The following is a 27275-nucleotide window of genomic DNA, read 5'->3' on the forward strand; positions in this document are numbered from 1 at the left end:
GTGTGAAATGTCTTGATCAATTTAATTTTTATTTTTTTAATGTGATATTTTCTGCATGTGTATAATATGATTTTCAGTTCTTTAATTTTCTTTTTTATTTTAGTTTGGAAAACCATGAAAAAGATGCCCCAGAGTGGGGTGTTCATTAGTGTAGAGTGCCTACATGAACAAAAATGCATGAAATTACACCTAGCATATCTCTCTCTCTCTCTCTCTCTCTCTCTCTCTTTCTTAAAAAGCACCTCCTGTTTACTTTTTCCGGTGGTATGTTCTTTTGTTTTCTTGGGCTCCTTGAACTTATGTTTATGATATATCTTGATTTCTTTTTTGAATAGCATTGTTAAGGTATAATTAATACTCAAAGGACCACATGCATTTAAAATGTACAATATGAGATGCATATGAAAATAGAAATATGCATATGCAAATATAGACCATTTCCCCAGCAAAAAGAAAAAAACAGACCTGTGATTTTTGTATCTACATATGCTCTTTTTACATCATTGGGATGTAGGAGCTTTTGTTGTTGAGGCCTGGACAGTGCCTGGAATGTGGCAGCACTCCCCAAGTGCTCTTCCATGGTAAGAAGTCATTTCTACTTAAACAGGTTCTCCATGAGCTCTTGGGGAGAAGACTTAGAGTGAGATAGGAATTCCTAAACAGTAATGGTACCAGGGAAGCCCCAGGATAACGAGACCCAGAAACAAGAGAAAAAAATTTTTTCTTTATTGGAAAATAAAAATTGTAACACTTAATTTTATCTGTAGTGTCCATATGTGTGAAGAATAGTCATTTATTTATGACACCCCGTCATGGAACCAGGAAACAATACAAGAATTTCAGAATTCCTTCTGCTGGGATTTTCATAGAACCCAGAACTGCAGTCCCTCATCTTTGGGATTTTCCTGTCCATGTACCTGGTCACTGTGCTGGGGAACCTGCTCATCATCCTGGCCTCCATCTCAGACTCCCACCTGCACACACCTATGTACTTCTTCCTCTCCAACCTGTCCTTTGTGGACATCTGCTTCACCTCCACCACCATCCCCAAGATGCTGGTGAACATCCATACACAGAGCAAGGCCATTATCTACGCAGGATGCATCACCCAGATGTGCTTTTTCTTCATTTTTGTAGAGTTGGACAACTTCCTCCTGACTGTGATGGCCTATGATAGGTATGTGGCCATCTGCCACCCACTGCAGTACATAAATCCTAGGCTCTGTGGATTTCTGGTTCTGGTGTGCTGGATCCTGAGTGTCTTGCATGTCTTGTTGCAAAGCTTAATGGTTTTGAGACTCTCCTTCTGCAAAGACATAAACATCCCCCACTTTTTCTGTGAACTTAAGCAGGTGGTTCAACTTGCCTGCTCTGAAACCTTTCTTAATGATTTGGTGAGGTATCTTGTAACTGTGTTGCTGGGAGGTCGCCCCATCACTGGCATCCTGTACTATACTCCAAGATCATGTCTTCTATCCGTGCAATCTCATCAGCTCAGGGCAGGTACAAAGCCTTCTCCACCTGTGCGTCTCACCTCTCTGTGGTCTCCTTATTTTATGGCACAGGCTTTGGTGTGTACCTCAGTTCTGCTGCAGCCCAGAGCTTACCCTCCAGTGCAACAGCCTCTGTGATGTACACTGTGGTCACCCCCATGCTGAACCCCTTCATCTACAGTCTGAGGAATAAGGATGTGAAGGGAGTCCTGTTAAGGCTCTCTGGAGGGCAATTATGAAAGACTCTTGTCCTGGGGTTCAGGAGCACAGCCCAGGACTGCAGGCAGCAAAGCCTCAGATCCAGAGTTGTGGATCTTTGATCTGATTGTGAATGTGACACCCTTTCATTCAGTTTACCTCCTGGAGGTCACATGACTCTGGTTTTGACCTCTGTGCAATGTAACCAGCTCTCTTTGCTCAGCTTCTTGTTTTCTCTGACAGGCAACAGGTTTTGCACTTTGTCCGCTCACCTTTTCTTCCAAACAGGAATCATTTATGTCATAGAGAGACAAAGTTTCTTACAAATGATTTCTTCCCACCTGACATATCTTGTATTGATTTAGGATCTTTTCTGTTTCATTCTTAAAATAGTCATGTCAACCGCAGCACTGGGCACCTGAGAACAATTTTGCAATTTGCACTTGTGCAAAATCTGAGGCCACAGTTTCTCTGTTTTGCATTATTGTTCCTGTGTATGTCAGCATTTTAACTACTTTTCTTGAACATTTGTCTTTAGTATGCTAATGTATTTTGTTACAAGTTATTAAGGTCTTAAAATTCAACAGTAAATGGATAAAGAAAATATGGTATATATGTGTGTGTGTGTATATATATATATATATGATGGAGTTTATTCAGCCACAAAGAGAAATTAAATTATGGACTTTGCTGGTAAGTGGTTGGACCTGGAGAACATAGTTCTAAATGAAACAAGCCAGGCTCAGAACATCAAGGGTCAAACATTCTCTCTCAAATGTGGAAGCTAGAGAGAAATGAGGAATAAAAAGGAAATATCATTAAACTAGAAGGGAGAACAGTGGCGTCAAGGAAGGAGCTGGAGGTGAAGGCAGGAGGGATGGGGAAAGGGGGGACTGCAGAATGAAATAAACCCAAGTGTGTCACGTACACAAATGGACACACTGCAGCGAGTTCCAGCTTCATGATTATGTATAAGATGCCAACTAAAAACACGATCAATAAATAGATAAAGACCAGTGGAGTTCAGGAAGGGGAATAGGGGAGGAAGGAGAGCAGGGAAAGGGAAGTCCTGGGGACTGATTTGCAGCATATTATATTCTGTGTGCATGAGTATGTCAAAATGAGCACCACTGTAATATATATATCACTCTAATGTATTAATATAATGTATAACTATAATGTATGAATAAATCACTAAAAATGGGAAAGAATAATTTATTTTTTAATGTAACATATTCAAAGTTTCTTTGGGTTAGTTTATAGACATCTTGAGGAGATAATTATTCTGCCTAGTAAAATGTCTTTTTCAGAATTACATTAGTTGTCATTCAAGAGCCCTTGGATGGAATTATTGGCTGGAAATGGTGGTGCACACCTTTATTCCTAGTGACTTGGAGGCTGATGCTGGACGGTGGCAGTTTTGAGGCCATCCTGGGCAAGTTAGGGAGACCCTGGCTCAAAATAAATAAATAAATGAATAAATAGATAAATACATGGTAAAGTCGTGTAGCCCACTGATAGGTCACTTCTGGCTTCACTCTCCAGTAATACAAGAGAATATATAATAATAACAGAAAAAAGGAATCATTACAGTCTCTAGAGTGAGTGGATGCATTTCCTTTCAGAATAACATACAAAGACAATTTGGGAGGAGAGGATGTAAAACTAGTCATACCAGACTCCACAGAGCTTCACAATCTTGCTACTCCAAGTTAGGTCCATGGACCGGGACCTTCAGAACCAGGATTACTCTGGACCTTTTTTCTGTTATTATTATATATTCTCTTGAAGTGACCTATCAGTGAGCTACACGACTTTACCATGTATTTATTTACCATGTATTGCTGAAATACAGAGTTTCAGGAGACCCAGAACCCCAAAATTTGCACTGGAATTCACATCCCTGTTAATTCTTCTACATAATGAAGTTGGTTGAGAATTCATTTTGATCACCTTCTCACTACTGACATTTTGGGGCAATGTCGTTATTTGTTTTGGGAGCTATCCTGGTTGGTTAGTACACCCTCACACATTGCCAGTATCCCTAAGAGAAAAATATATGTAGTTAGTTGAATTCAAGATGCCCATATTTTGAGAAGTGGAAGCAATATGTCAGAATTGAAATGAAGGTCCCATCTCTCATTAATGTAATAACACGTCATCCCAGTTTCTGCAGTGGAGATGGAGTTCACAATAGTGTCACCACACAAAGTAGACTTCATGGAATAGAGTTTAGTAAACATGAAATTGCCAGTTCTCATCAGGTGCTAATCTCGGGTTATGGTGCAAAGTAAAGAACTAAGTTCATTTGTTCTTAATAAATATTTCAAAAAAGGGCTGAATAGGAGCTCTTAAAGTATGTTAAAACTACAAATTTTGTATCTTTGTGGTTGTACATGATGTGGAATTACCCTGGTTGTGTATTCAAATACAAGGACAGGAAATTTATTTCCAATTAATTCTACTGTCCTTCCTACTCCCCTCTCCCTCCTTTCCTTTCATTACACTTTGTCTAATCCAGTGGACTTCCATTCTTCCCCTCCCCACCACCAACCACAAAATAGGATCCTAATTAGAATAAATTATACTCCATGAATGTATAATATGCCAAAATACATTCTACTGTCATGTATGTCTAAGAAGAACAAATAAAATAAAAATGTAAAAAACCTATAAATTTCCTGATTCTTTGGGAAAGGACCATGAAGGCAAGAAGTTTAATGTCCAAGGCCTTTACCATGGGAACATAATGCTCACCCTTGGTAAAGAGGGCATGATTATTTTCTGGGGGTATTCCAGGAGGCTGGACCTCTGGAAGGCAGCAGATGAATCCATGGAGGAACAATAAAAAGAAGGTTTACTGGACTATAAATGGGTCTCCTGGGAACAGAGAATCAGCAGGAAGAATTTCTTGTCTTTCCAGGCCAGTGTCCCTCAGGAGAACAAGAGGGAAATTAGCCTAATGAGCAGATATAGGAGCTTTGGCTGTCTGCTCTGATGTGGTCCCTCAGTGCACAGCCCTGTGCTGGACAGGACGTGGTGGTGTCCTTTGAGGTCTTCAGTCTTCCCAGGAGCCTAGCACTCAACTCCTTCCTGCTGTGTTTTCTGGGGACAGAGCTTCAGTTACCATCAAGCCCACCCAGGCAGGACCTTGAACTTCCACAGAGAAACCTTCCTCCCAGAGCTGGTCTCCAGGTGAGTCTGAGAGCTCAGTGGACACTGAAGGAGAGCAGCAGAGAGAATGGAGCCCACGATACTTTAGCTGAGGTCCGTGGAGAGCCAGGCTGAGCTAGCCCAGAGCAGGGCTGCTGTGGCCACTTGCTATCCTGATGGATGATTTATTCACAGGCTGCATTGATTCATAACACTTAGCTGAGAAGTGAATGTTGCACTAACACAGGGCTCTCTGCTGACCATGAAATGGAGCTAACAGAGGCTGAAGAGAAGATGGGAGGGAGGTGTCCAGAGCTTCCAGAGAAAGAACAGAGACCCAAGAATCTTTGCAGTGAAGGGAGTAGAGGAACAGGCTTCAACTGTGGAGGTACAAGAAGTCAGATTAGGGCTTTTTAAAAATGTGTTTGCTTACAATAATACTATGTTTGTGTATTGTTGGCAAGGATCCATATTAAGGATCTTACAAGCATTATCTTGCAATAGAAGTTCATGGAAACACTTCTGATTGTATTGTCTTTCCCTTTGATATTCACATGGAAAAGCATTATGTCACAGCTGAGTATAGATGTGCCTAAGAGTCTTACTTTGCAATATCTGTGAGGCTGCACATTTGTGGGGGTTGGTAGCCAGTTACCTATGTATTACAAACTGTCTCCCTGGAGGCGCAGGTGCATTTTTCCAATTTTCTTATGCATTCTTATAAAGTATTGGAGTGCCCCCACCCCCAAATCCCTGATTGCCTTTTAGTTTATTTGTTTCAGGTATGTATAGAGATATTTGTGGGGAATGTGTGAAAATTTATGAACTTTGTGTAGTTCAATTTGTCAGTTGGATTATGTTCCCACTTTATTTCTGAAAGAGCCCAGCAATTGGTATTCTTTACTTGTGAGTTCTTGCTTCACAGTTCTTGTGCATCTCTGGTGCTGGTGGGTCATGTTTTTTTTTGTGTGTATTTCAAACTTGTTTTCACATTTCTGTTGTTGCTTATTGTGACCCTTAGCTTTTTGTGATCAGGTACATTTCTCAGAGAGGCGTTGGCTTCAGCCCTCCCTGGGAAGGCATTCGAGCTTCCTTCCCATTTGATTAAAGCTCGTCCCATCTATATTGTGTGTATTAGGATACACTTACCTTTATATAAAACCAATTCAGAATTTCAGTATTGTTACCACTGTGCATTGTAGAGGATTTCCTTCATATTTTAATATTTATGAGTTTTTGGCTGTTTATTCTTGATTTAGGAACCCGGGTTGATATTATTAAATCATTAATATTTCATATTTTTTCTTTTTGATTTCCATTCAATTTTGTTTCAATCAGTGTGAGCTGTATGCTTGTACTGAAAAGTGACATGAGTCCCATTAATATGCACAATGAGTATATACAAATAAAAATGAAAAAAATTAACAAATTAAATAGTGAAAAATAGAATGTGTGCTCAGTAGAGGGGAGGAAGTATGGAGGAGAGTCAGGAGGAGGTTGTTGGTGGGCACCAACACACACTTACATAAGAGCCACAAATCCTGATGTTCACAGGACAGTGACTACAGCTCATCATATTCTGTATTTTTATAGCCATAATTTTATATTTATGAGAAAAACATAAAATTACTTCAAAACCGTAGACCATCTTTTAATCATATATTCTTATAAAGAATTAGAAGAGAGAAATTAGAAGTTTCCCAGCACTGCAAATTGATAAATATTGAAGGAGGAGGAAGTGCTAATTATTCTAATTTGAACATTGCACATTGAATACCTAGACTGATTTCTCACACTGTAGGTATTGTGTATCAATTCGGGCTAAAGTTCAATTGTAGAGAGCATGGCTAGCATACACAAGGCCTTGGGCTTGAGATCCAGCCCTACCAAAGAAAACAAAAACCAAAACATAATGAATAAATTGATGTCTGGGTATTAAATAAACTTTTAAAATAGAAATAAAACCCATAATCTCATGCCTTATACAAAAAAGCACCATACTTATCTACTTCTATCTATGCTGCCATTCTCTGTTCTACAAATTCTCAGGCTATTTTAAAGCTTTTCTTTCTATATTATGCATACACACATGCTCTTACACTTTTATGCAAACACATGAGTACAATCCTATGCACATTATAAATGTTCTCTGCATTGGCACAGTATTCTTTTCTAGTTTATCCTCCCTAACCTTCTCACTCCATAATTCCTGTGGACTTCCTGCAGACAACTAACTCAATGCAGTTTAAGTATTTCATAGGATACACAGTATTTCATAATGGTATTGTGCTACTCCTACTTTCTATGCCTTTCTTATACGTTCTCATTAATTCACTATTATATCAATGTTGCAAGAATATGTTGCTATTGTTAAGTTCAAACAAGTGCTTCTCAGCCGGTGTTGAGTTGATCTATGTTCTATGACCATCACACTGGCCTATCTGAGTCCCAGTGCCCTGCCTTGAGGTTGACACATATGCACACACATCACACTGTCATCCCTGTGGCCTCTGACTTTCACACCACACTGTTAGACTCCTAGTGTATACAATGCAAGCTGACCAGATCAAATTATCTTTCTCCTAATGTAGAAATGGCAGCCAGAATGTTCATTTTGTAAGCCTCCCCTGGACAAATAAACACAGGGCAAATACTGTTACATTGTGCTAGATTACACCCTGCATTTAAAGAAACACACATATGGAGAAAGATGTCAATAGACAGGAAAGTAGTGGGATGAAATGGACACGGGGTGGGAGGGGTGAGGTAATCAGCTCAGGGTCCCTGAGAGACCAACAGGAGGAAACCGCTCCCTTGGTTCCAGCAGCATTTCAGTCCGGTCTGTCTCCTGGGTGCCCAGCAAAATAAGAAAGGTGCAGAAATAAACACATCCAAAGTCAAAAATAGAGATGTCTTTATGGTTTCAAAGTGATAAAGAAATGATCCAAAGATAAAAGGACAAAGGAATTAACTAACAATTCACAAAAGGTTCCATAAAAGTACAACAGAATCTTGTCATGGTGTTATATGAAAGAGAACCTCTTGTTTTTCCTGTGCTTCTTCCATGTGTCCTTGACCAGTTGGTTTTGACCTGGTGGCTGAGGAGTCCTCTTCCTCACTTCTCTCATGTGCCATCTTTGTGTCTTTGTTATTTTTCAGGTTTGGATGTTAATTTATTTTTTAAACAAAGCCCACAGGTGCCCTCTGGCCCTGGTTCTGGCCTTCAGCCAACCAGCAGAGGTCTCCCCAGCCGTTCTCCACAAACCCATGCACATGTCATGACCCTCCTGTCCTTTGCTCCCTTTGCATTGCTGGGGGCATTGTGTTATAGCACATTTTGTTCTCTGTTGTCAGTCTATGACCTGATAAACCAGATATAGGTGAGCAGAGACTTCATCTGCTTTGTTCACCTTTGTATTTTCCCAAAGGTAAAGAAGTCTATCTGCAATTACTAGAGAAAAATATAAGAAAGCAGTAAGTTAGGAAATTCAAAAAATGCAAGGCGAATGCATCCACGGTCCATAGAATTACTTCAAGCAACGGAGTTCAACAAATTGAACAGAGGTCTGGGAGATCCAGAGGCAGACAGACCAGTCAGATGTCCTCATGATGCTTCCAGTGGCTTCCCCATGGAGGCGAATATTTGTCCTCTGCTTTGTCTCTCCATGATTAAATGCTTCCAGTATTCTCAAGTATGTCTCTGACCTGGCCCTGGTTTTGGGACCAGGGATCCCCCTGTCCTTTATGTTCCAGTGAGGAGGCTGGGATTCTGTTCATTAGTGAAAGACCTTAGCTGTGTCCCTCAGGATTCAGGCATGAATTTCTAGAACCTCAAGGACTTTGGGATGTCAGTCTACATCTGGGTTATGGTAGGGCATGGTCATCCCACACTGGGCATCTTCTTTCCCACAAGCAAGAGATGAACTAGGCAAACCCAGTACGTTGTCCCACTGTAAGTAAAGAGAGGAGCTGTGGAGCCCTGAGAGAGGAGTCTTCCCAGAGACCTGTTTAGGTGAGTTCAGGCAGACCTGGTGAGCACCAGCTCTAGGAGGCAAAAGGGGCATAAGAGTTGGAAATTGTCTATAGGGGACATTCTCAGTGCCTTGAATGAGAGGGATGTTAGGTTGAGCTCCTTTAGAAAATCAACCTTTCCTTTTTGATCTTTAATACTTTCCTCTGATTTGATAGAAATATTTGTCCCTCCTCCTCTTCATATTTACTATTTTTATGCATGTATTTTATCCGTACCTCCCACTGTACATTCTTGCTAATATTTCCCTTCAATGTCAGTCCCAGTCTTCATGGAATCTTTTCTCAGCAAATTGTCCATGATTCTTATCCCTTGTTCTGTGATTACATAACTCTGCACATAGTCAAATGACTTCAGTAAACTTTCTTGGCTCTCTGATACATTCTTCATCTTTGCAATAGTCTTCCTATGTTTGGGATCAGTATTGAAAAAAATCCACACTAGCCTTATTATGCTTTTTGGTTATCTTGATCCCAGAGTTTCTTTCTCTACTTTTAATTCTTTTGCTCCCTGATTCATTTCAGAACCTCAACTTTAACCCCAGAATCAATTCCCAGCCAAGATATTTCTGTGGGGATTTTTCCATTGCCACAAAACAGATAAGATTCACAAGGGGTTACTCTTGGATCTCTATAGTAGGACAAGTCTGTGGTTGCCATAGGGTAGAAAAGCTGCCAAAGAGCTGAGAGAGAGATTGGTGGCAAAGGGTGCTTTCCCAGGGGAAAGTAGTTTTTTTTTTTAAGTCAGTGAATGTCATAAGTTGGAGAAAACTTTAAATGTAGATTAAGACTTGTGTCTTGGTGCCAGGGTGTAAATGATAGCACATGGACTTAGCATTTGAAAGACCCTGGGCTCCATCCCCAGCACTGGAAAGAAACTCTTGTATCTTCACAGAGTGTCCTTCAGTAATCATTTTCACAGATTTCATGCAGGTATTGGGTGTTCAAAACTTAATTTTGCTTAAACAATTCAAAAAACCTCTGATCTAAGAAGCTCCGGGAAAGTAATGAAGAGAACTCTGGTGGAGAGTGTCCACCCTGTGCCTCTCGAGGGAACTCTGAGTAGATGTAGGACTGACTTTCTCCTGAATTCAGCTTCCATGGGAACACGATCTCTGAGTGTGATAAAGCTTTGTCTTCACATTTTCCTTAACCGACAGGAGCAACCACATCCTGGAGAAGATCTCTATAAATATAATGAGCCAGGGAAACCCTTTAATAGTATAGACCACTTTTTCAGTACCAGGCAATTCCTTCTGGAGAGATTCCCCCCATGAATGTCAAGAGAGCAGGAAGTCCTTCTTCCAGAACAGTCACCTAATCACACCTGAAAAAATCCACATCATGGATAAGACTTATGCATGTGACCAGTGTGAAAAGTCCTTCCGCTACAGCTCTGACCTTCTCATGCATGAGAAGACTCATACTGCAGAGAAATTCTTTCAGTGCCAAGAATGTGGACAGGCCTTCAAGTATTCCTCGAATCTGAGGAGATACCTGAGAACTCACACTGGAGAGAAGCCCTTTGAATGCAGTCAGTGTGGGAAAACCTTCACCAGGAACTTCAACCTGATTCTGCACCAGAGAAACCACACAGGAGAGAAGCCCAATGCATGCAAGGACTGTGGGAAAGTCTTCAACCAGCCCTCAACTCTCTGTAATGACATAATAACTCACACTGGAGAGAAGCCCTTCACGTGCAGCCAGTGTGGGAAAGCCTTCAGGGAACACTCGTCATTGAAGACGCATCTGCGGACCCACACCAGAGAGAAACCCTATGAGTGCACCCAGTGTGGGAAGCCCTTCAGGACCAGCACACACCTGAATGTGCACAAGAGAATCCACACGGGGGAGAAGCTGTATGAGTGTGCAACCTGCAGTAAGGTCTTGGGTCGTCTGTCCACCCTCAAGAGTCACATGGGGACTCAACAAGGGATAGAAGCCCTACCAGTGCTAGGAGTGTGAACGAGCCTTTAGTGAGCCCTCATCCCTCAGGAAACACGTGAGGACTCACAGCGGCAAGAAGCCCTATGCATGCCAGGAGTGTGGGTGAGCCTTCGGCCAGTCTTCACACCTCATTGTGCACGTGAGAACCCACACCTCGGGGAGACCCTACCAATGCAATCAGTGTGAGAAAGCCTTCAGACACAGCTCCTCACTTGGCATGCACAAAAGGACCCACAGTGGCAGAGAGAACATCAGGAAAGGTGGCTTGCCTTTGTCAGCGTCTCACTCCTACTGCAGCCCCTTGTCAGTTAGCTGTGGGTTTGTAGAAGTGTAAACATTTGGGTTGTTCTCAGAATACTTGTTAGCATGTGTCTCATGTTTTCACATCCAGCAGATGAAACTAGCCATGGCCTGTTTATTTCTTGTTACATGAAAAGAATGCTTTCTTACTAACATAACACATTGTTCATGAGGAAAGAATAGGAGAGAATGGGGGTGCTTTTATTTATTTAACTTGAGTAGAAATCCCTAACTGACGCAAACAGCATGTCCGTTTATATAAACACTTCATGGTGGTTGAAATCAATGTATTAAGTTCTACATTAGCCCACTGGATCAAGCATATTATTTGTGTAAACACACACTTATAAATATTGCTTTCTGATCGGTCATTTACTGAGAGAGGTATGTTGTACTCCCCACCATGGTGATAGAGAACTGAATAGTTACATCAGTTTTTAAGTGCATGTGTATATTTTGAAGCAATGGAATTAAAGAAAGTTTTTCACATTTTGTGCATTTCTAGTGAACCATTACTTTTATAAACTGGCCATTTTCCCCTAAGGGTGGCCATTCAGCCCTGCATCCTGTGACAGCCACTTTCCTTTAGAGCTTGCTGTTAATAGACTGCAGCCTCTGCCGGAGGCGCTGCAGCTCTTGGTCTCCTCAGCGATGCCTTGAGGTGGGTCCTGTGTTCACCCCCACCAAACGTGGAAGCAGGAGCTCAGCAAGATGAGGGGGGAGTACTTGAGGCCACTGGGTAAGGGACGGGGAGTGATTTTCTCTATGGTGCTCTGACTCAGCATGGTGTCCATTTGTGTGTCTTCTCACTGTGTTCTTTTATGTTTTATAATACTGTTATTTGAGGGATGATTTACACCAAAGTTCATAAGTCTTAGTGTGAACCTTGATGAGTTTTATGTGTGTCTACACTGACTACTACCCCATCAAAAAGTCAATACTTCATCACTGCAGAAGTCTCCCTTGGACTCCACCCCAGTCTGTAAACCCTGTCCCCAGTGGTCACCACTGCTCTGAGTTCTACCACCATAAGTTTTCACTTCCTGTTCATGGAAATTGAACCATACACAGCCCTCTTCAGTTGTTTTTTCCACTGTATGTATCCTGTATTCACGTGGCACCCCTCAATACCACGTCAGTGAGGTTGATCCACGTTGCGTGGTAACAGTGGCTGGTGCTGCCTTTGAGGGGCTTGAGCTCTTCTGTCAACAGCGCTTCTCCTGGGCCTGTGCAGCTGTGAACTGCCTCAGCATCTCTGCCTCCATATCGTGTCCACCCCCTTTGCTGCCCCGACCACTGATGAGACTGTTTCTGCTCCACTCTGCATATAGGTGAGTCCATCTTTTGAGGAATGTTTCCCCCAAACTAGCAGCACAAATCTGATTTTTCTGAACCCTCCCTAATCTCTCTCTTCCCCCTTCAAGGCTGATGATACCAAGATTAGGATAATGAAGACATTTTCAGGATTTACAGGAGCACCATAATCAATAGGTGGCCAGTGTGGGGCCATTGGAGAGATGTCTCGATGTCTGGTCACCTGTCATTTCCTATCCCAACTCCCCTTCTTTCCCCCTTGCCTGAAGATTGAAAGGAGCTCAAGCATCTGCTGAGTTAAGGCAGTCTTTCAGGCTGTAGCCCACCATCAGCTCAGTTTTGTTGACTTACCAAGTAAATGATTTTCCCTCGCCCCAACAACTGCCCTTGATTCACTGGGCCCTTTTCAAGCAGAGAGTAAACAGACTTGGGTTTGGTGGGAGATGTAAGATTTCCATGTTTTATGTTCTTTTCACTGATTACTGTAACAGTATAATTAAAGAATTCCAAAGAAACAACTCTATCATTGTATTTATACCTAACTTTCCTGAGTATTTCCTAACCTCTTTCTTACCCACTGCTTTGTGATGTTGTGGTGATCAGAGGCATGATGATCCTTGAGACACTTTGGCTATTTCCTATTGCAAAAGTGATCTATCCCATTGCCTAAAGGCTTAAAAAATGTCAAAAGCAAAAATTGATTAAAAAACTCATGACCCAGAGATAAACATTTTGCATTTGGAAAAATATGTATCTGCATTTTATTTACAAAATTGGGGGGATCAACATATTTAATGGATTTTATTTAAGGCAAAAATTCTGATTTAAAGTATTTTCGTAATGAAAACAAAATTATTACTAATATAGCACAGAGCATGGGGTTGGGTTCTTTCTCTCATAAATTTACAGAATATACTTCTATGGACAAAAGAGTGAGAGCAAAGTACCAGGATTTATCAGACTAATAGAAAGCAGAGCTCCCCAAGAGGGAGGGGTCCCAGAGAGGGACACTGAAGTGTGGCTATTGTCTAGGGGTTTATATAGATCTAAGGTTTAAGGAAGTTAACCCCCTTCCCACTCCTGCGCATGGCACACAGTGTCCATGCAGCCTTCAGTCCAGTCAAAATGTCCATCAAGCATTTTTTCTTCCTTGGAGAGACAAGGACCAGAGTCACATAGGTCCTGACTTAAAAATCAACTTTTTGTAAGTTTCTTAGCAAATATCTGCAGGTGCTGTTTGTACTCACTGCCCAGGAAGTGACTCAGGCTCATCTCCCTGTCTGCTCAGTCTTATCTCCTCCTCCTGATTTCACTAACACATCTGTCATGACATTATCCAGGTATCTGTTTTCTTGGCAATTTGGCCATGACTTTACCACTATGAAAGATTTAAGTGGGATATGGCATTCTTGGGAGCATTCCAAACCCTGAAAAGTCCAAATCCCACATAGGGCATGCCATCTTCCTTGCAGACACCACAATATTTCCATACAAACCTTTAAAGTTTTCTTTTCTTCTTCTTCTTCTTTTTTTTTTGTTAAAAAGTTTAAAGCACATTCAAGTCCTTTTAAATGTTGTTGATGTGAGCATCCTGGGAGGCTGTTTTTCTTGCTTCTAGAATTTTTGCATGGAAGAGACCTCATAGGAAGGGGGGGCAGTAGAAGAACATTTAACAGAGAAACTGAGGAATTGGGTTGCAGATGGCATCTGGATGTTGACTTTGCTCAGCACCATGTCAGGCATGGACACATTTCAGGTTCTGCAGGAGTTGAATGTCGATCATATCCTCCATGAATCCTTTCAGATGGCCAACACCATGGATTTCTTGAAACACACAGCAGAGTCTTTGTCCTGTCCTAATGGCTTAAAAGTGACCCAGTGGCAGTTCAGATTGTCCATGGGGAAGGAGGCTGTAGCTCAGACAGTCTTTCTAATCAGTCTGGAAATAATTATTTAAAAATGACATATAAGATTGCAGAAAAGCAACTTACAAGTTCCATTTAAAAAAGGAAAGAAGAAATTTGTTATATAAATAGATTTTAGTTGCTTGATTTAAAAAAAAGGAATATGAGATGGTGGATAAGTTAATTTGCCTTATTACAGTAACCATTTTATTTTCTGTATGTATCCTATATTCACGTGGCACACCTCAAATATACACAGGGAATTTTAAAATTATATTTGTTAAAATCTGTTGTGCCTGGGGGATGACAACTGGCAGATCTTATCCACCATCCTGCTCCCTAGTTTTTGAAATGTTTAGTCAGCAAATAATAATCATATATGTTTATGGGGTTTAATCTCTCTCTCTCTCTCTCTCTCTCTCTCTCTCACACACACACACACACACTCACACACGCACACACACACACACACACACACACACACTCTTCAAATGAAGATTTCAATCACAAAATTGTCTTGCCTGATTGATTTCTTAGGGCTTGACCAACAGGCTACATTGGATGTAATTTTGCTGATTTTGGTATTTCTCAGAAGTCTCATCTTCCTACAACTCCTAACCCTTAAGTTACAGAAGACAAGAGCAGGTAAATATGCTGCAAAACACACAAAAAATGTATCTTTCAAAAGATGGATCTGAACCAGGTATGGTGGTCCCTGCCTGTAATCCCAGCAGCTTGAGAGGCTGAGGCAGGAGGTCATGAGCTCAAAGCCATTCTCAGCAACAGTGAGGCGCTAAGCAACTCAGTGAGACCCTGTCTCTAAATAAAATACAGTGTGGGGGTGGGATGTGGGTCAGTGGTGGAGTGCCCCTGAGTTCAATCCCTGGTACCTCTCTGCCAAAAAAAAAAAAAGAGAGATGGATCTGATCTCCCCACTTCAGGGTTTGTGTTGGCTTCTGACTGAGAACAGGAAGAAAAGGAAAGGCTGCCATTGTTATCTATTGCCCATCACCTACTATTAAAGGAAGGAGTGTTGAATTCTCTCTTTCCATATCTTCCCCGTCCCCACCGAGTTTTTCATTCCTGCATCTGTGGAAGCTCAGCACACTTCTACTATTTTAGATGGGCAACCTCACTCGAGCCTTATGAATGCTGTGCTTCAGAAAATTATTCAGAACTGATTACAAGACAAATGTTTTTTTTTTTTTTAAATGAGCCAAGGAAGGCATTCCAAAATGAGAGGAAGATACTCCAACAACTTAAACCCTGGAGATGCCCAGTTTAAGGAGACACTGGAAGATACAATGACATCAGGGATCCAACACAGTGGTCCAGTGCCCAAGATGATAGAAACACCTGAATTTCCCCATCTGATGGTTTCCTATTTTTTTGGACGAAAAGTTGACATTTCTTTTTCTCAATGTGCATATCATTCCTAGGGGCTGTGGTGGAGGGAAGGGGTGGTGAATCTATTCAATTATCTAGAACATGAGGCAGATTTTGACGGCTTGAGAGAGAAAGCCAACCTATGTAATTGGTGTGATAGACAAAATAATGACCCACAGACATCCACACCCTAACCCCATAGCCTGTGAGTTTCACCATGTCTGGAAAAGGAACTTCTCAAGTAGTAGTATGTTAAAGATTAAAAAATCTAATTTTACATTAAATCTATTTAGATGGCACATATTAATGTATAATGTGATGTTTTCCTGCCTGTCTACAGTGTGAGTGTTTACATCAGGTTAAACATAACTATCTCCTCCAACATGCATTAGTTATTTGTGGTAAAATCTCAAAATCCTTTCTTCTGGCTTTTAAGGAAATGTGGTGCTGGGATGTGTCCAGGGCTGTGCACATGCCAGGCAAGGGCCTCCCACTGAGCGGCCTCCAGCCCCTCAGAGCTGTTGGAAAGGCGCAGCACACTTTGTGGTCTAGTGACCTACTGTGCGACATACCACAGAGCTTCTTTCTCCTGATTGTAATTTAGTACCCCCTGATCAAACTTTTCCCACCCCCTCCTCCCCAGCCTCTGGGAACCACTGTTCTACTCTTTGTTTCTATGAGATCAATGTTTGCATTTCACATATCAGTGGGATCATGCATGTTAAGCATCTTGAGATGAGAAAATCACCCTGGATTGTCCAGGTGAGCCTAAGGTCATCACCAGGGTCTTTAGGAGACTCAGATAGGGGTAGAGACACAAAGATAATAAGAGGGAAGGAGGTGGATGGGAGGGAGAGAGAGAGAATCATGTAAGGTCAGTGGATAGGCAGGCATGATGGTGGAGTCCATGAGGCAGGGGAAGCATGGTCTGTGGACAGGAGGAGAGAAATCCTGCCAATACCAGGAAACGTGTCCTCTGGGAGCAGGGAGTGACCCTACCGTGCTGGGTCTGGAGGTGTCAGACACAGCCTTGCTAGACAGAGTGTAGGACTCAAATTCAGCTGTCCATTTCCTGATCCTCTTGAGCCATGTCCTGTAGTGTTCCCGAACCTGCAGAGGCAACCCACGCTCTGGGTCAGCTCACAGAGAGGGGTGTGGGTGGGGAGGCATGGGTGGGAGCTGGGCAGGGTACCTGTTGGCTGAGGAGGCAGTACACCAGGAAGATGAAGACACCCTGCAGGCTGTTGATGATGGTGAAGAGGTAGGCCATGACAGGGGCCAGGGAGCCCACCTGCAGGACGCCCAGACACCAGGTGCAGCCCAAGATGAAGAGGTGAGCCATTGCTTTAAATGTCAGCATCCTAGGTTGGGGGAGAATGGAGGCTTATAATGCACCCACAAGAAAATCAGGCTATTAACCTCTGCACCCATGGATGCACCTACTCTCCCCTGTAAGCGATTTATTGGACTGAACTCTGATCTTTACTCTCAATGATACCCCGCAGTAGAAATGCCATTTTGGGTCCAGGATAGCTTTTTGACTTGGACCCAGGACAGTGATAATTCATAAGCTTACTTCAAAGAGTTTTACGATGTTTCATGCAGATCCCTAATTTCATTAATACAGCATTACTGAGGGTGCCCCGTGCTAGGGCTTGGACATAAAAAATTACAAAGAGAAGCTGGGGGCAGGGGTGCACACCTGTAGCCTCAGCTCCTGAAGAGGCTGAGGCAAGAGGATATGGTTGAACCCAGGAATTGGAGGCCAGCCTGGGAAACATAGTGAGATCATATCTCAGAAAACAAACACAGGACAAATTTCTGTTTTCACTAATCGTATGCCCTGTTCAAGTGTCTAATACAACTAAATGATGATATGCAAAAATTTGAAAGGTTAATCAGAGAAACCCAGAAGAAAGAGCATGAATTTTACACAAGATGCTGAGTGAAGGAACAACCCTGCCCTCTGGAGGATTGAACTGGAGTAAGCAGCAGAGCCCTGAGTCTGAGATGGCAGCCATAGAAGTGCAGCTGCATTTCTTAATTGTGGGCCACTCAGAAGCCCCGGAGGAGGGACATGAGGGGCTGTTCAGGCACATGGCTCTGCTCTTGGGCATCATTGTCTTCTATGTCCCCTGGTCCATCTCACCTCGTGTTCTGGAGGGTGGACACATCTCTGTTGATGGAGGACAGCTTGCTCTTCACAATCCAGAGGGTCATCAGGAAGAAAACCAAATTGACCTTCAGGAAACGAAGAAGCAAAGGAAAGACAGCAGCATGAATCTGACATAATTTTCCTGTGTACATATATGACAACATCACCGTGAATCCCACCATCATGTACATTCACGAGAATGGGCTCCTAACTAGATAAGGTATATTCCATGCTTGTGTAATTGTATCAGAATGGATTCTACCATCACGTATAACTAAAAAGAACCCCCGAAAAGAGACCGCAGGAGGTTTCTTAGTATTTTCTTTTCTCTTTTGCAGTTCTGGGGAGGGAACTCAGACCCTAGTGCATGCCAGACAAGCTCTCTGCCCTTGAACTACATCCCCATCCCCCAAGGCAAAGTTTTATTGAATAAAATTTTAAATCTGTTATCTGTGCATTCTAACCCCTGCAGCATCAATTTTACACCGGAGTGGGTTTTAGTATTTGAAATAGGGTTAGAATTTGTAGATGTAGAAATCTTGGAAAACCCAATGCAACCCATAAAAATTCAGGGATAGTCTGTCCTGTCACCATCCTTAATATCCTGTGCTTCTATTGACCCTCAGATGGACAGGAAGGAACTCTGATGACATTACTCACAGAAGAGATGGCACAGACGGGTCCAAGGAAGCCCCACATAAACCCCTGTTCTGGACGGAGCCAGCAGCTGAGAAGAGAGAGAACAACATCACTTTGCTGTGTTCATGTAGGACTCCACGACCAGAGTCACTCCACACATGCACAACCACAAGGACGGGAAGCCAGACTCCCTGTATGTGTGATATGTCACAGTACACTCTACTGCTTAAGCTCTGAAATACTGAAAAGGCTACTTTGGTTCAAGTGAAGGCTGTGGACATGCTGGAGAGGAGAAGGACAAGTCGGGTCCGCATTTACCGAGTAGAGGTGCCATACAGGTGAGGTCTGGCTGCTGCAGACACGGCCACGATGGCAGCCGGGACTCCATAGCCCACAGGGAACATGAGCCTCCTCATGAGCCTGTTTCTGCTGGAGGAACTGAGCACAGTCAGGTTCCGTGCGGTGAGGAAGAGGAACAGCCCCTCCAGCAGCATCCAGGTGAAGGAGGCCAGGTAGAGGTAGTGCAGGGCGCCCGCTGTGACCGTGCACAGCACCTGGAGAGGAGAGAGACCCAGGGGCACAATCAGTTTCTGGGTGTGGCCTGGGATGCTGTCTGAGCCCTGTGGTGGGGGATTCTGCTGTGCACCAGGCGCTGCACTGTGGTGCTTAGCCACTGGCTGCACGTGTGCTCCTATAGATCACAGCAGAGCTAGAAAGGGCCTGCTCCCCAGTGACTTCACAGCCTCCCAGGGCTGCGCAGTGGAGTTCCTCATGCAGTAGTGGTGATGTCACAACGTCCCAGGGCTGCCCTAAGTCATTCCTCATGCCTTAATGATGACATCATAATGTCCCAGTGCTGCCCTGTGGAGTTCCTCATGCAGTAGTGGTGATGCTCTTGTGCACAAACCCCCTGCGCTGCTGGTTACCGAACAGCAGGGCCACACAAGGCCAGCAGGACCTACTACTTACAAATGGCAACCAATGATCATGTGGCGGCTTATGCATTTACTGCACTATGCTTTTCACATTATTTTATAAGTGACTGTAGTTCACAGGGTTTAGTATCTTCTCTCCAAATGGTGCTGATCCTGGGTACATCTCAGGGCGCACACTGAATGACAGTATCAGTAGCTGGATATTCACCCATCCCGGGCTCCTAAGAGATAGAAGCTCATTAAATAATTCCATGAATCAAAGCAGAAAAGATAATCAACCCAGAAGGTGGGCAGACCTAGAAGCAGCAGGAAAGAGCAAGGGAGCAGACCACACAGCCCACAGCACTCCAGCAACTGACTCTGTAGGCGTGAAAGCAGAGGAAATGTTGGAGAGGAATTCAGAAAGCTCCTAGTTAAAATGTTGAAAGAGCTAAAAGAAGATGTAAAGAATGAATTTGGAGAAGATGCAGAAAGTGGAAGATCATTTCAGTAAACCCAGAATCTAAAAATGAACCAAATAGAAATTCTGAAAACTCGATAAACCAAATTAACCTCCTTTTTTTCTCCTGGTAAAAAATGTCTGCTGTAAAACGGGGTGCCATGTGACGCCAGCCCCGTCGCCTCCTTCATGTCTCCTGATTGTATCAGGAGCCACGTCCGGTGATTGATGGATGCCATCTAGAGTTTGCGTCAGTTCACCCTACCCGGTCCCCTAATGAAGGAACTTCCCCAGGATGTTGCAAGCCTTTTGCTAAGGAACAAGAGATGTAGGTGATGGGGTTGTCCAGAGGATTCGTTTTGTTGTTGAATCCTTCAACGTGAAATGGGCATTGACCTCCTCCGGACTTCCCCGGGGCCCAGGCTGTTTGATTAGGAGCCCGGGCAGCCTGGCTCCTGAGTTCAGCACCCCTGAGCAGGCGGGGCGGGGACACCCGGGTACCTTGGGCTGGGTTCTGTGGATGGCCGTGAGGAAGAGCAGGTGGGCCAGCAGGAGGCAGAGCGAGAGCTGCAGGTGCAGGGAGGTGCTGGTGTTCTGGATGGCTCTGCACAGGAGGAAGGTGAGGGCCGCCAGGACCAGGCACAGCAGCGACACGCCCAGCCCCAAGCGTGTGACGAAGTCCAGCACAGGGTCGTCCTCCTGGGGCAGAGGGAGGAGCCTTCATATCCAAGTGCCCTGCTCTGGGGTAGGAACCGTCCGCTATCTGTCATTTGGGGCAGCAGATTCCGGAATGTAGGGACAGGGTCCAGGTGTGAAGCTGATGGGGGAGGGGCTTCAGGTTCAGAAGGTTGGACTGTAAGGTTTTCTGAATGGAGCAGGTAAGCGGCTAGAAGGTCCTGGATGTGTAGAGTCCTTACTCAAGAAGGAGACCCAGGATTCCTGACTATGGGGCACAGTAAGGCGTATGTTGATATGTAAGTGTGTGTGTGTGAAGCCCTTGCTGAGGGTCCCTCTGTCCTGTCCCATGAGGCCACAGGGCAGAACCTGAACCTCAGTGTCCAGGCGTTAACCTCCAATCCCAGACATCACTGGCCTCAGTGCAGCTCTGCCTGTTCCTTACTGCCCACAAGTCCCGGTGAAGTTAGAATTAGATACTTGGTTAAAAAAATAAAATTAATGACAACAGTAGCTTAAAATTCACCTTTCCCCCACTTCTTTCTGAAAGTCATCTTAAATCCATAAGGACATTTAAAAGCCCACCATCAATTCTATTTCAATGTAATTGAGGGGAAGAGGAGAGAAGAGGAAAGAGGGAGGGGAAATGTTCAAATGGTAAATAATGAAGGCAACATTTCAAAGCAGGCACATTTGGATGAAGTGCACACAGATGTTGTTTATGTGGATTTTGTTTTTGCAACATATCTGTAAATTTGAAATGGTTTCCCAAGAAAATGTTTGAAAACAAAGTACAAACCCTGCAGGTGACATTTGTGCATGCTACATTTGAGACTCTGGTGTAAAGACAAAATTGGGAAATTAGGAGGCAGGACAGAGGAGGAGCAGAGGGAAAGAATGACACCTGATAAATGAAACAAAGGCAAAACTTTCAAAATAGATGCCTCTGGGTAAAGAGTAATGGGTGGTGGGTTTTCTTTTCATTTCCTCATGGTTTTAAGAGGACTTGGAGAAATAGGTGGGAAAGTGTAAATTTTAAGTTACCATGATCATTAATTTTCTTCCTTTAACCAAGTATCTGATTCTTTTTTGTTCTTGAAACGTATTTACAAAATAGAATTTTTTTCCTAAGAAAGCACTTAAAAATAAACAGTCCTCCAAGTGATATTAACAAGTGATGAATTTTGAGAACTTCTGATGTAAAGACAAAATCTAATTTCCATAATATACAAAAAGCTCTTGGCTGAGATCCTTGTCATGCTCATGGTCACAAGGTGCTCACAGTGAATGCTCATAAGTGGGCTCACTTGAGAGTCGAACCTGGGGAAGCAGAAGTATCCACTTACCTGGCTAGAGGAGGAGGTAAATAGCCGGTTCAGCTATTCTCACTGACTCTTCTGAACCCCTCTCACCTCAACTTCACCAGACCTTCCTTTTTTGTAAACCTGAAACCCCGACCACGGTTGAATTACAGACCCTGGTGGTAAATAGAATTCTAACTTGGTCTTCATATGTCCACCCCCTGCTGTTACACAAACCTTCTTCTATTCAGTTTTCTGATAATCTAGGTGTTGCTGTAGAAGGATTTTGCAGGTGGAATTTAGGACTCGATCTGTTGACTTTTAGATTAGGGAGTTTATTCTGGTTTGGTGTGATCAGGTGATTGCTTCAAAGATCTGGACTCTTTCTGGGAAAACATTCAAAACTTGAGAGGGATTCCACAAGAGGGACGTTTTCATGCTGGTTTTTAGATGGGAACACTGGTGTTTTGTGAGAAGGCCAACAAGAGAGCCATATGAGAAGAAATGTGGGTGGCTCTTAGGAACTGAGTGTGGTACCCACTGACAGCTGCTAAGAGAAGGGAACTGGACTCTGCCTGCAACCAGGGAGCTGGAGGAGGGCTGCAAGACCCAGGAGAGACTGCGGCCCTGGCTGATGTGATCTTGTCAGTCTTTCAGAACCTGTACAAGGAACTCATCCCCCTGTGCTGGGTTGCTGACCCACAGAAACTGCTAGGGAACAAATTTGTTTTACTTCAGCAGCGACATTTGCATAAGTGTGTTTTGCAGCAATCATTGCTGAAGGCAGCCCCTCACCTGCACGTGGTAGTGGACCATGAGGACGGCAAAGCTGCTGAGGTGGGTACAGTGGCAGGTGGTGCTGTCACCTCCGGTGCTCACTGTCCTGCAGCCTGCAGTGGTCCAGTGACTCCCATTCTGGCTGTGGTCCCAGAAGACACAGAGCACCTTGTGCCTTGGTGCAGGTGTCACCAGCTGTAGTAACAGGACAGGGGTTTGAGCTGGTCTTCCTGCGCTCAGAGATGCTGACCCAGGAAGGGCTGGCTTTCCTGTGTGGAGTCCTGCTGAACCTCAAGTTTAAGAGGACAACAAGGGTGTGCCTGGGCCTGGGGCTCTTCCCACACCGTGGTCCCCCCGCCCCTGCAACTCACAGGATGGGAGAAGGTGAAGGTAACTGGCGAGCTGAGGTTCTGGGTGTTGTTGCTACTCAAAAAGGCTGAGACGACATCTGAGAGCAGAACAGATGAGAATGTCGGCAGCAAGTCCTTGTGTGTCCCATGGGGAGCCACCTGCTTCTCAGGCTCCAGGACCAGGGGAGCCTCGGCCAGCAGCTTGCCCATCCCTGGGGTGGAGACCAAGCCCACCACAGAAGGGCCTGCAGGACGAGGCCACGGGTGAGTCTCAGGGTCTCCTCCAGGGCCTCCTCCTTAGATGGCCTCTCCTCCTTTTGAATTGTTGTATTATAATGATACATAATAGTGGGACTTGCTGCTCCACATTCACACGTGCTCACAACAGAAAGTGGCCTCATCACTCCCCAGAACCTCCCCTTTGGACACTCTTCTAATGATCTCTTCCCACCCACATCACCCTTAAGTCTTTAATTCTGTATTTTTTCACATCCTTGTACATCTTTTCCCACCCTAAAGCCGCTTCCAAACAGGATGGTACTTGTGTAAGGTGGACATCCCACCTTCTCCCCATCTCAGATGTTACCTGTGTAACAAGATTCCTGTGCCAGATTCCAGTTCAGCTGCATCTTTGCCTGATTCAGACTCAAAGTGACATTGCAAACTCCTTGCTTCTGTACCTCCAGGGCCAGTTCTATGAGTCACAGGAAGAAAAAAGAGTTATGTTAGGAATATATATATATATATATATATATATATATATATATATGTGTGTGTGTGTGTGTGTGTGTGTGTATGTATGTGGATATGTGGATATTGTATATGTACAATATATACAATTGTATTATATATGTATATTATATATCACATATATCAAGGACCTATGTGTAACTTCCAATTTACAATAACCACACACATATATATGTGTGTTATATAGACACATATGTGTACATTCCAGATTTTATATGTAATGTATATATGTGTTGTGTATACATATGTGTGCATACATACATCCATGTATATGAAATCTGAAGTTATGAAGAATTGTAACAGTAAGTGCAATTGTGCACCAACATATTAGATAACTGAGATGAAATGGAGAAATTCTGAGGGACATAGAAACTACCAAAACTGACTCAAGAAGAAATGGAAAATTTGAAGAGACCAATAATGGGTAAAGAGATTGAATCAATAATGAAAAACCTTCATAAATAAACATGAGAGATCAGATTTTCACCAATTCTATATGGCTGAATTTCACTAATCATACAGGGAAGGATGAACATGAATTCTTTCTAAACTCTGGTTACAAAAGCATTACTCTAGATGAAAGAAGATAGACGGACAGTTCACACTTTGTATGATTGCTTTTTACTAAGTGGTAGAATAGGCAGCTACTTTAAGACAACAAGCAGGTGAGTGGATGCCAAGTTTGGGGGAGGGGAGGAGAGCGAGATGAAAGCCGAGGAGGCACTGTGTTTAATTTTGGAGAAAAATGTCTTAGAAATGAAGGTGATGGCTACATCAGATTGTGAATGTTCTTGATTCCACTGAAATGTCAAACTGGTGGATTTTATTTATATATTTTACCTTTGGTGAATGATAAATGGTGAACTTAAATAGTGAATTTTATGTGATGCGAATTTTACCACAATGAAACAAAGCATACTTAAAAAAGATTCATTTGTATTCTTCCATATTAGTTTTTTGAATCTTTCTATTTTGCTACCTATATGTGTACAGTTTTGGTTTTCTGCCTTTTTCACTGTTGTGATTATTTATGTGAGTCACTGAGGTACAGTGTGGCCACTCAGCTCAAGTGGGATCAGAAGAGGAGTGAGGCTAGGAACAGGGGCTGGCGCAGAGCCAGGGACTTACGTGTGCCTGCAGAATAATTGAAGGTTGCTGTCCCCTCAGGCAGACCCCTGCTCAAGTGTGTCAGGGCACTCTCCAGACCTGTCAGCAGATGAGTGGCCACATTGTGCTTCTGTGAGGGAGGCAGGGTCTCCAGGTCCCCAGGGGTCTCCAACAGCTCATCCACTTCCTGCATGATCCCCGGGAGGGATGGGGGCACAGAGCAGGTGGAACTGGGCCAGAAAGACCACACAAAGAGCTTGACCACTCAGCCCCAGAGAGCAGACCCAGACACTGTCCAGCTGGGGATAGAGAGAGCATGGTTTGGGACTCCCTGGGTGGCCCTTGCTCCTCAGAGTTCAGCCCTGGTTTGTGACAGTCAAGGATGACAAAGACCAGGATGAGAGCAAGAGGGAGACAGTGCACGTGGGTGTCCAACAGTGTGTGTGGCTACCTGTGTCCTCTTCCATCTGCCCTGGGAGAGTGGCCAGCTCATAACAGGACCCCACTGTGCTTAGGCCTGTCCCCCTTTCCCCAGACCACAGCTGCCCCTCTCCCTCTATGGGAGGTCTCCCCCTGCTTCCCCTGGAACCTGCCCTTACCTGGATGGTGTCCTTGGCCACAACTGGCTTGAAATCCCTGTGCAGATTGTTGACTTTGTCAAAGAAGTGGGAGAGACTCTGGGGAGGTGAGATGAGGGGTCATGGGTGGATGGGAATCTCAGGGCCAAGGGGTGAACAATGGGCCATGCCAGGGATTCCCACCTCCCTGTCCTGGCTGGGGAAACTCACCTTGCTGTTGACTTCAGGGGGCAGAGGCCTGGTGAAGAAGGCCTACAAGAGGTCATATGAGAAGAAATGTGGGTGGCTCTTAGGAAGGGAGTGTGGTCCCCTGCTGAAAGCTGCTAAGGGACGGGAACTGTATTCTGCCTGAAACCAGGGAGCTGGGAGGAGGGCCGTGAGTCCCAGGTGAGACTGCAGCCTTGGCCAATGTAATCATTTCAGCCTTGTAAGACCATGTGCAAGGAACCTATCCCCCCTTTGCTGGGTTGCTGACCCACAGAAGTGTGAGGTAACAAATTTGTTTTACTTAAGCAGCAACATTTGCATAAATCTGTTTTGCAGCAGTCAATGATGAAGGCAGCCTCTCACCTGCACGTTGTAGCTGGCCCTGAGGATTGCATGACTGCTGAGGCGGGTACAGCGGCAAGTGGTGCTGCCATCTTTGGTGCCCAATGTTTTGCAGCCTGCAGTGGTCCAGTGACCACATCCATTCTGTCCATGGTTCCAAAAGACACAGAGCACTTCACGCTTTGGCTCAGAGGTCACCAGCTGTAGGAAGAGCACAGAGGTGTGAGCTGGTCTTTTGTGCTTAGAGATACTGACCCCTTAGAAGTGGCTTGGGAACGTCTGAATTTCCTGGATGGGGGGCACCTGTAGGGAGTCCCACTGAACCTCAAGGTTAAGACAGACAACAAAGGTGTTCCTGGGCCTGGGGCTCTTCCCACACCCCTACACTCACATTGTGGGAGAAGGTGAAGGTAACTGGCGAGCTGAGGTTCTGGGTGTCCTTTCTGCTCAAAAAGACTGAGATGACTTCTGAGAGCAGGACAGGTGAGACTGTCAGCAGCGAGTCCTTGTGTGTCCCATGGGGAGCCACCTGCTTCTCAGGCTCCAGGACCAGGGGAGCCTCGGCCAGCAGCTTGCCCATCCCTGGGGTGGAGACCAAGCCCACCATAGAAAGGCCTGCAAGACGAGGCCACGGGTGAGTCTTAGGGTCTCCACCAGGGCCTCCTCCTTAGATGGCCTCTCCTCCTTTTGAATTGTTGTATTATAATGATACATAATAGTGGGACTTGCTGCTCCACATTCACACGTGCACACAACAGAATGTGCCCCCATCACTCCCCAGAACCTCCCCTTTGGACGCTCTTCTAGTTACCTCTTCCCACCCACATCATTCTTTAAGCTTGAATTCTGTATTTTGGGCATCTTTTTCCAACCTGAGGCCTCTTCCAAACAACATGATACTGTTGTAAGGTGGACATGCCCACCTTATCCCCATCTCTGATGTTACCTCTGTGAGCAGATTCCTGTGCCAGATTCCAGTTCAGCTGCATCTTTGCCTGATTCAGACTCAAGGTAACATTACCATCTCGTCGCTTCTGCACCTCTATGGACAGTTCTATGATTTGTGGTAATAAGAAGAGATTTGTTAAGAATATATATGTGTATATGTGATTATTTATATGTACACATGTCACATTATATACATGTATTTGTTTAATTTCCCATTTACTATAATCACACATATATTCAAGTGTATATAAAGACACACATATATGTATATAATCGTTTGTAACCTCAGATTTCATATATATGTGTATATATATATATATATATATATATATATATATTGTGTATACA

At 44.0% G+C, this 27275-nt stretch overlaps 1 protein-coding gene and 2 pseudogenes across 1 annotated transcript in view; 2 read left to right on the top strand and 1 right to left on the bottom strand.

Annotated features, from left to right (window-relative positions):
* Nucleotides 1-812: 812 nt before the first annotated feature.
* LOC143410205 (olfactory receptor 7A10-like) lies at nucleotides 813-1732 on the top strand (annotated as a pseudogene).
* An 8241-nt stretch (nucleotides 1733-9973) lies between these two features.
* On the top strand, nucleotides 9974-11154 carry LOC143400030 (uncharacterized; annotated as a pseudogene).
* A 5314-nt stretch (nucleotides 11155-16468) lies between these two features.
* The window catches only part of LOC143642118 (adhesion G protein-coupled receptor E2-like), a 93401-nt gene continuing 82594 nt past the window's right edge, over nucleotides 16469-27275 (bottom strand). The window contains exons 9-18 of the mRNA XM_077110237.1: nucleotides 26926-27033; nucleotides 26359-26594; nucleotides 26001-26165; nucleotides 20394-20591; nucleotides 18837-19072; nucleotides 18540-18606; nucleotides 17874-17965; nucleotides 16917-17085; nucleotides 16724-16834; nucleotides 16469-16492 (exon numbers count right to left, since the gene is read on the bottom strand). Coding sequence (XP_076966352.1) covers nucleotides 16469-16492; nucleotides 16724-16834; nucleotides 16917-17085; nucleotides 17874-17965; nucleotides 18540-18606; nucleotides 18837-19072; nucleotides 20394-20591; nucleotides 26001-26165; nucleotides 26359-26594; nucleotides 26926-27033 — 1406 coding nt within the window. The remainder of the gene's footprint in view (nucleotides 16493-16723; nucleotides 16835-16916; nucleotides 17086-17873; nucleotides 17966-18539; nucleotides 18607-18836; nucleotides 19073-20393; nucleotides 20592-26000; nucleotides 26166-26358; nucleotides 26595-26925; nucleotides 27034-27275) is intronic.

Source organism: Callospermophilus lateralis, chromosome 1 (genome assembly GCF_048772815.1).
Source record: "Callospermophilus lateralis isolate mCalLat2 chromosome 1, mCalLat2.hap1, whole genome shotgun sequence".
NCBI classification, from domain to species: Eukaryota; Metazoa; Chordata; class Mammalia; order Rodentia; family Sciuridae; genus Callospermophilus; species Callospermophilus lateralis.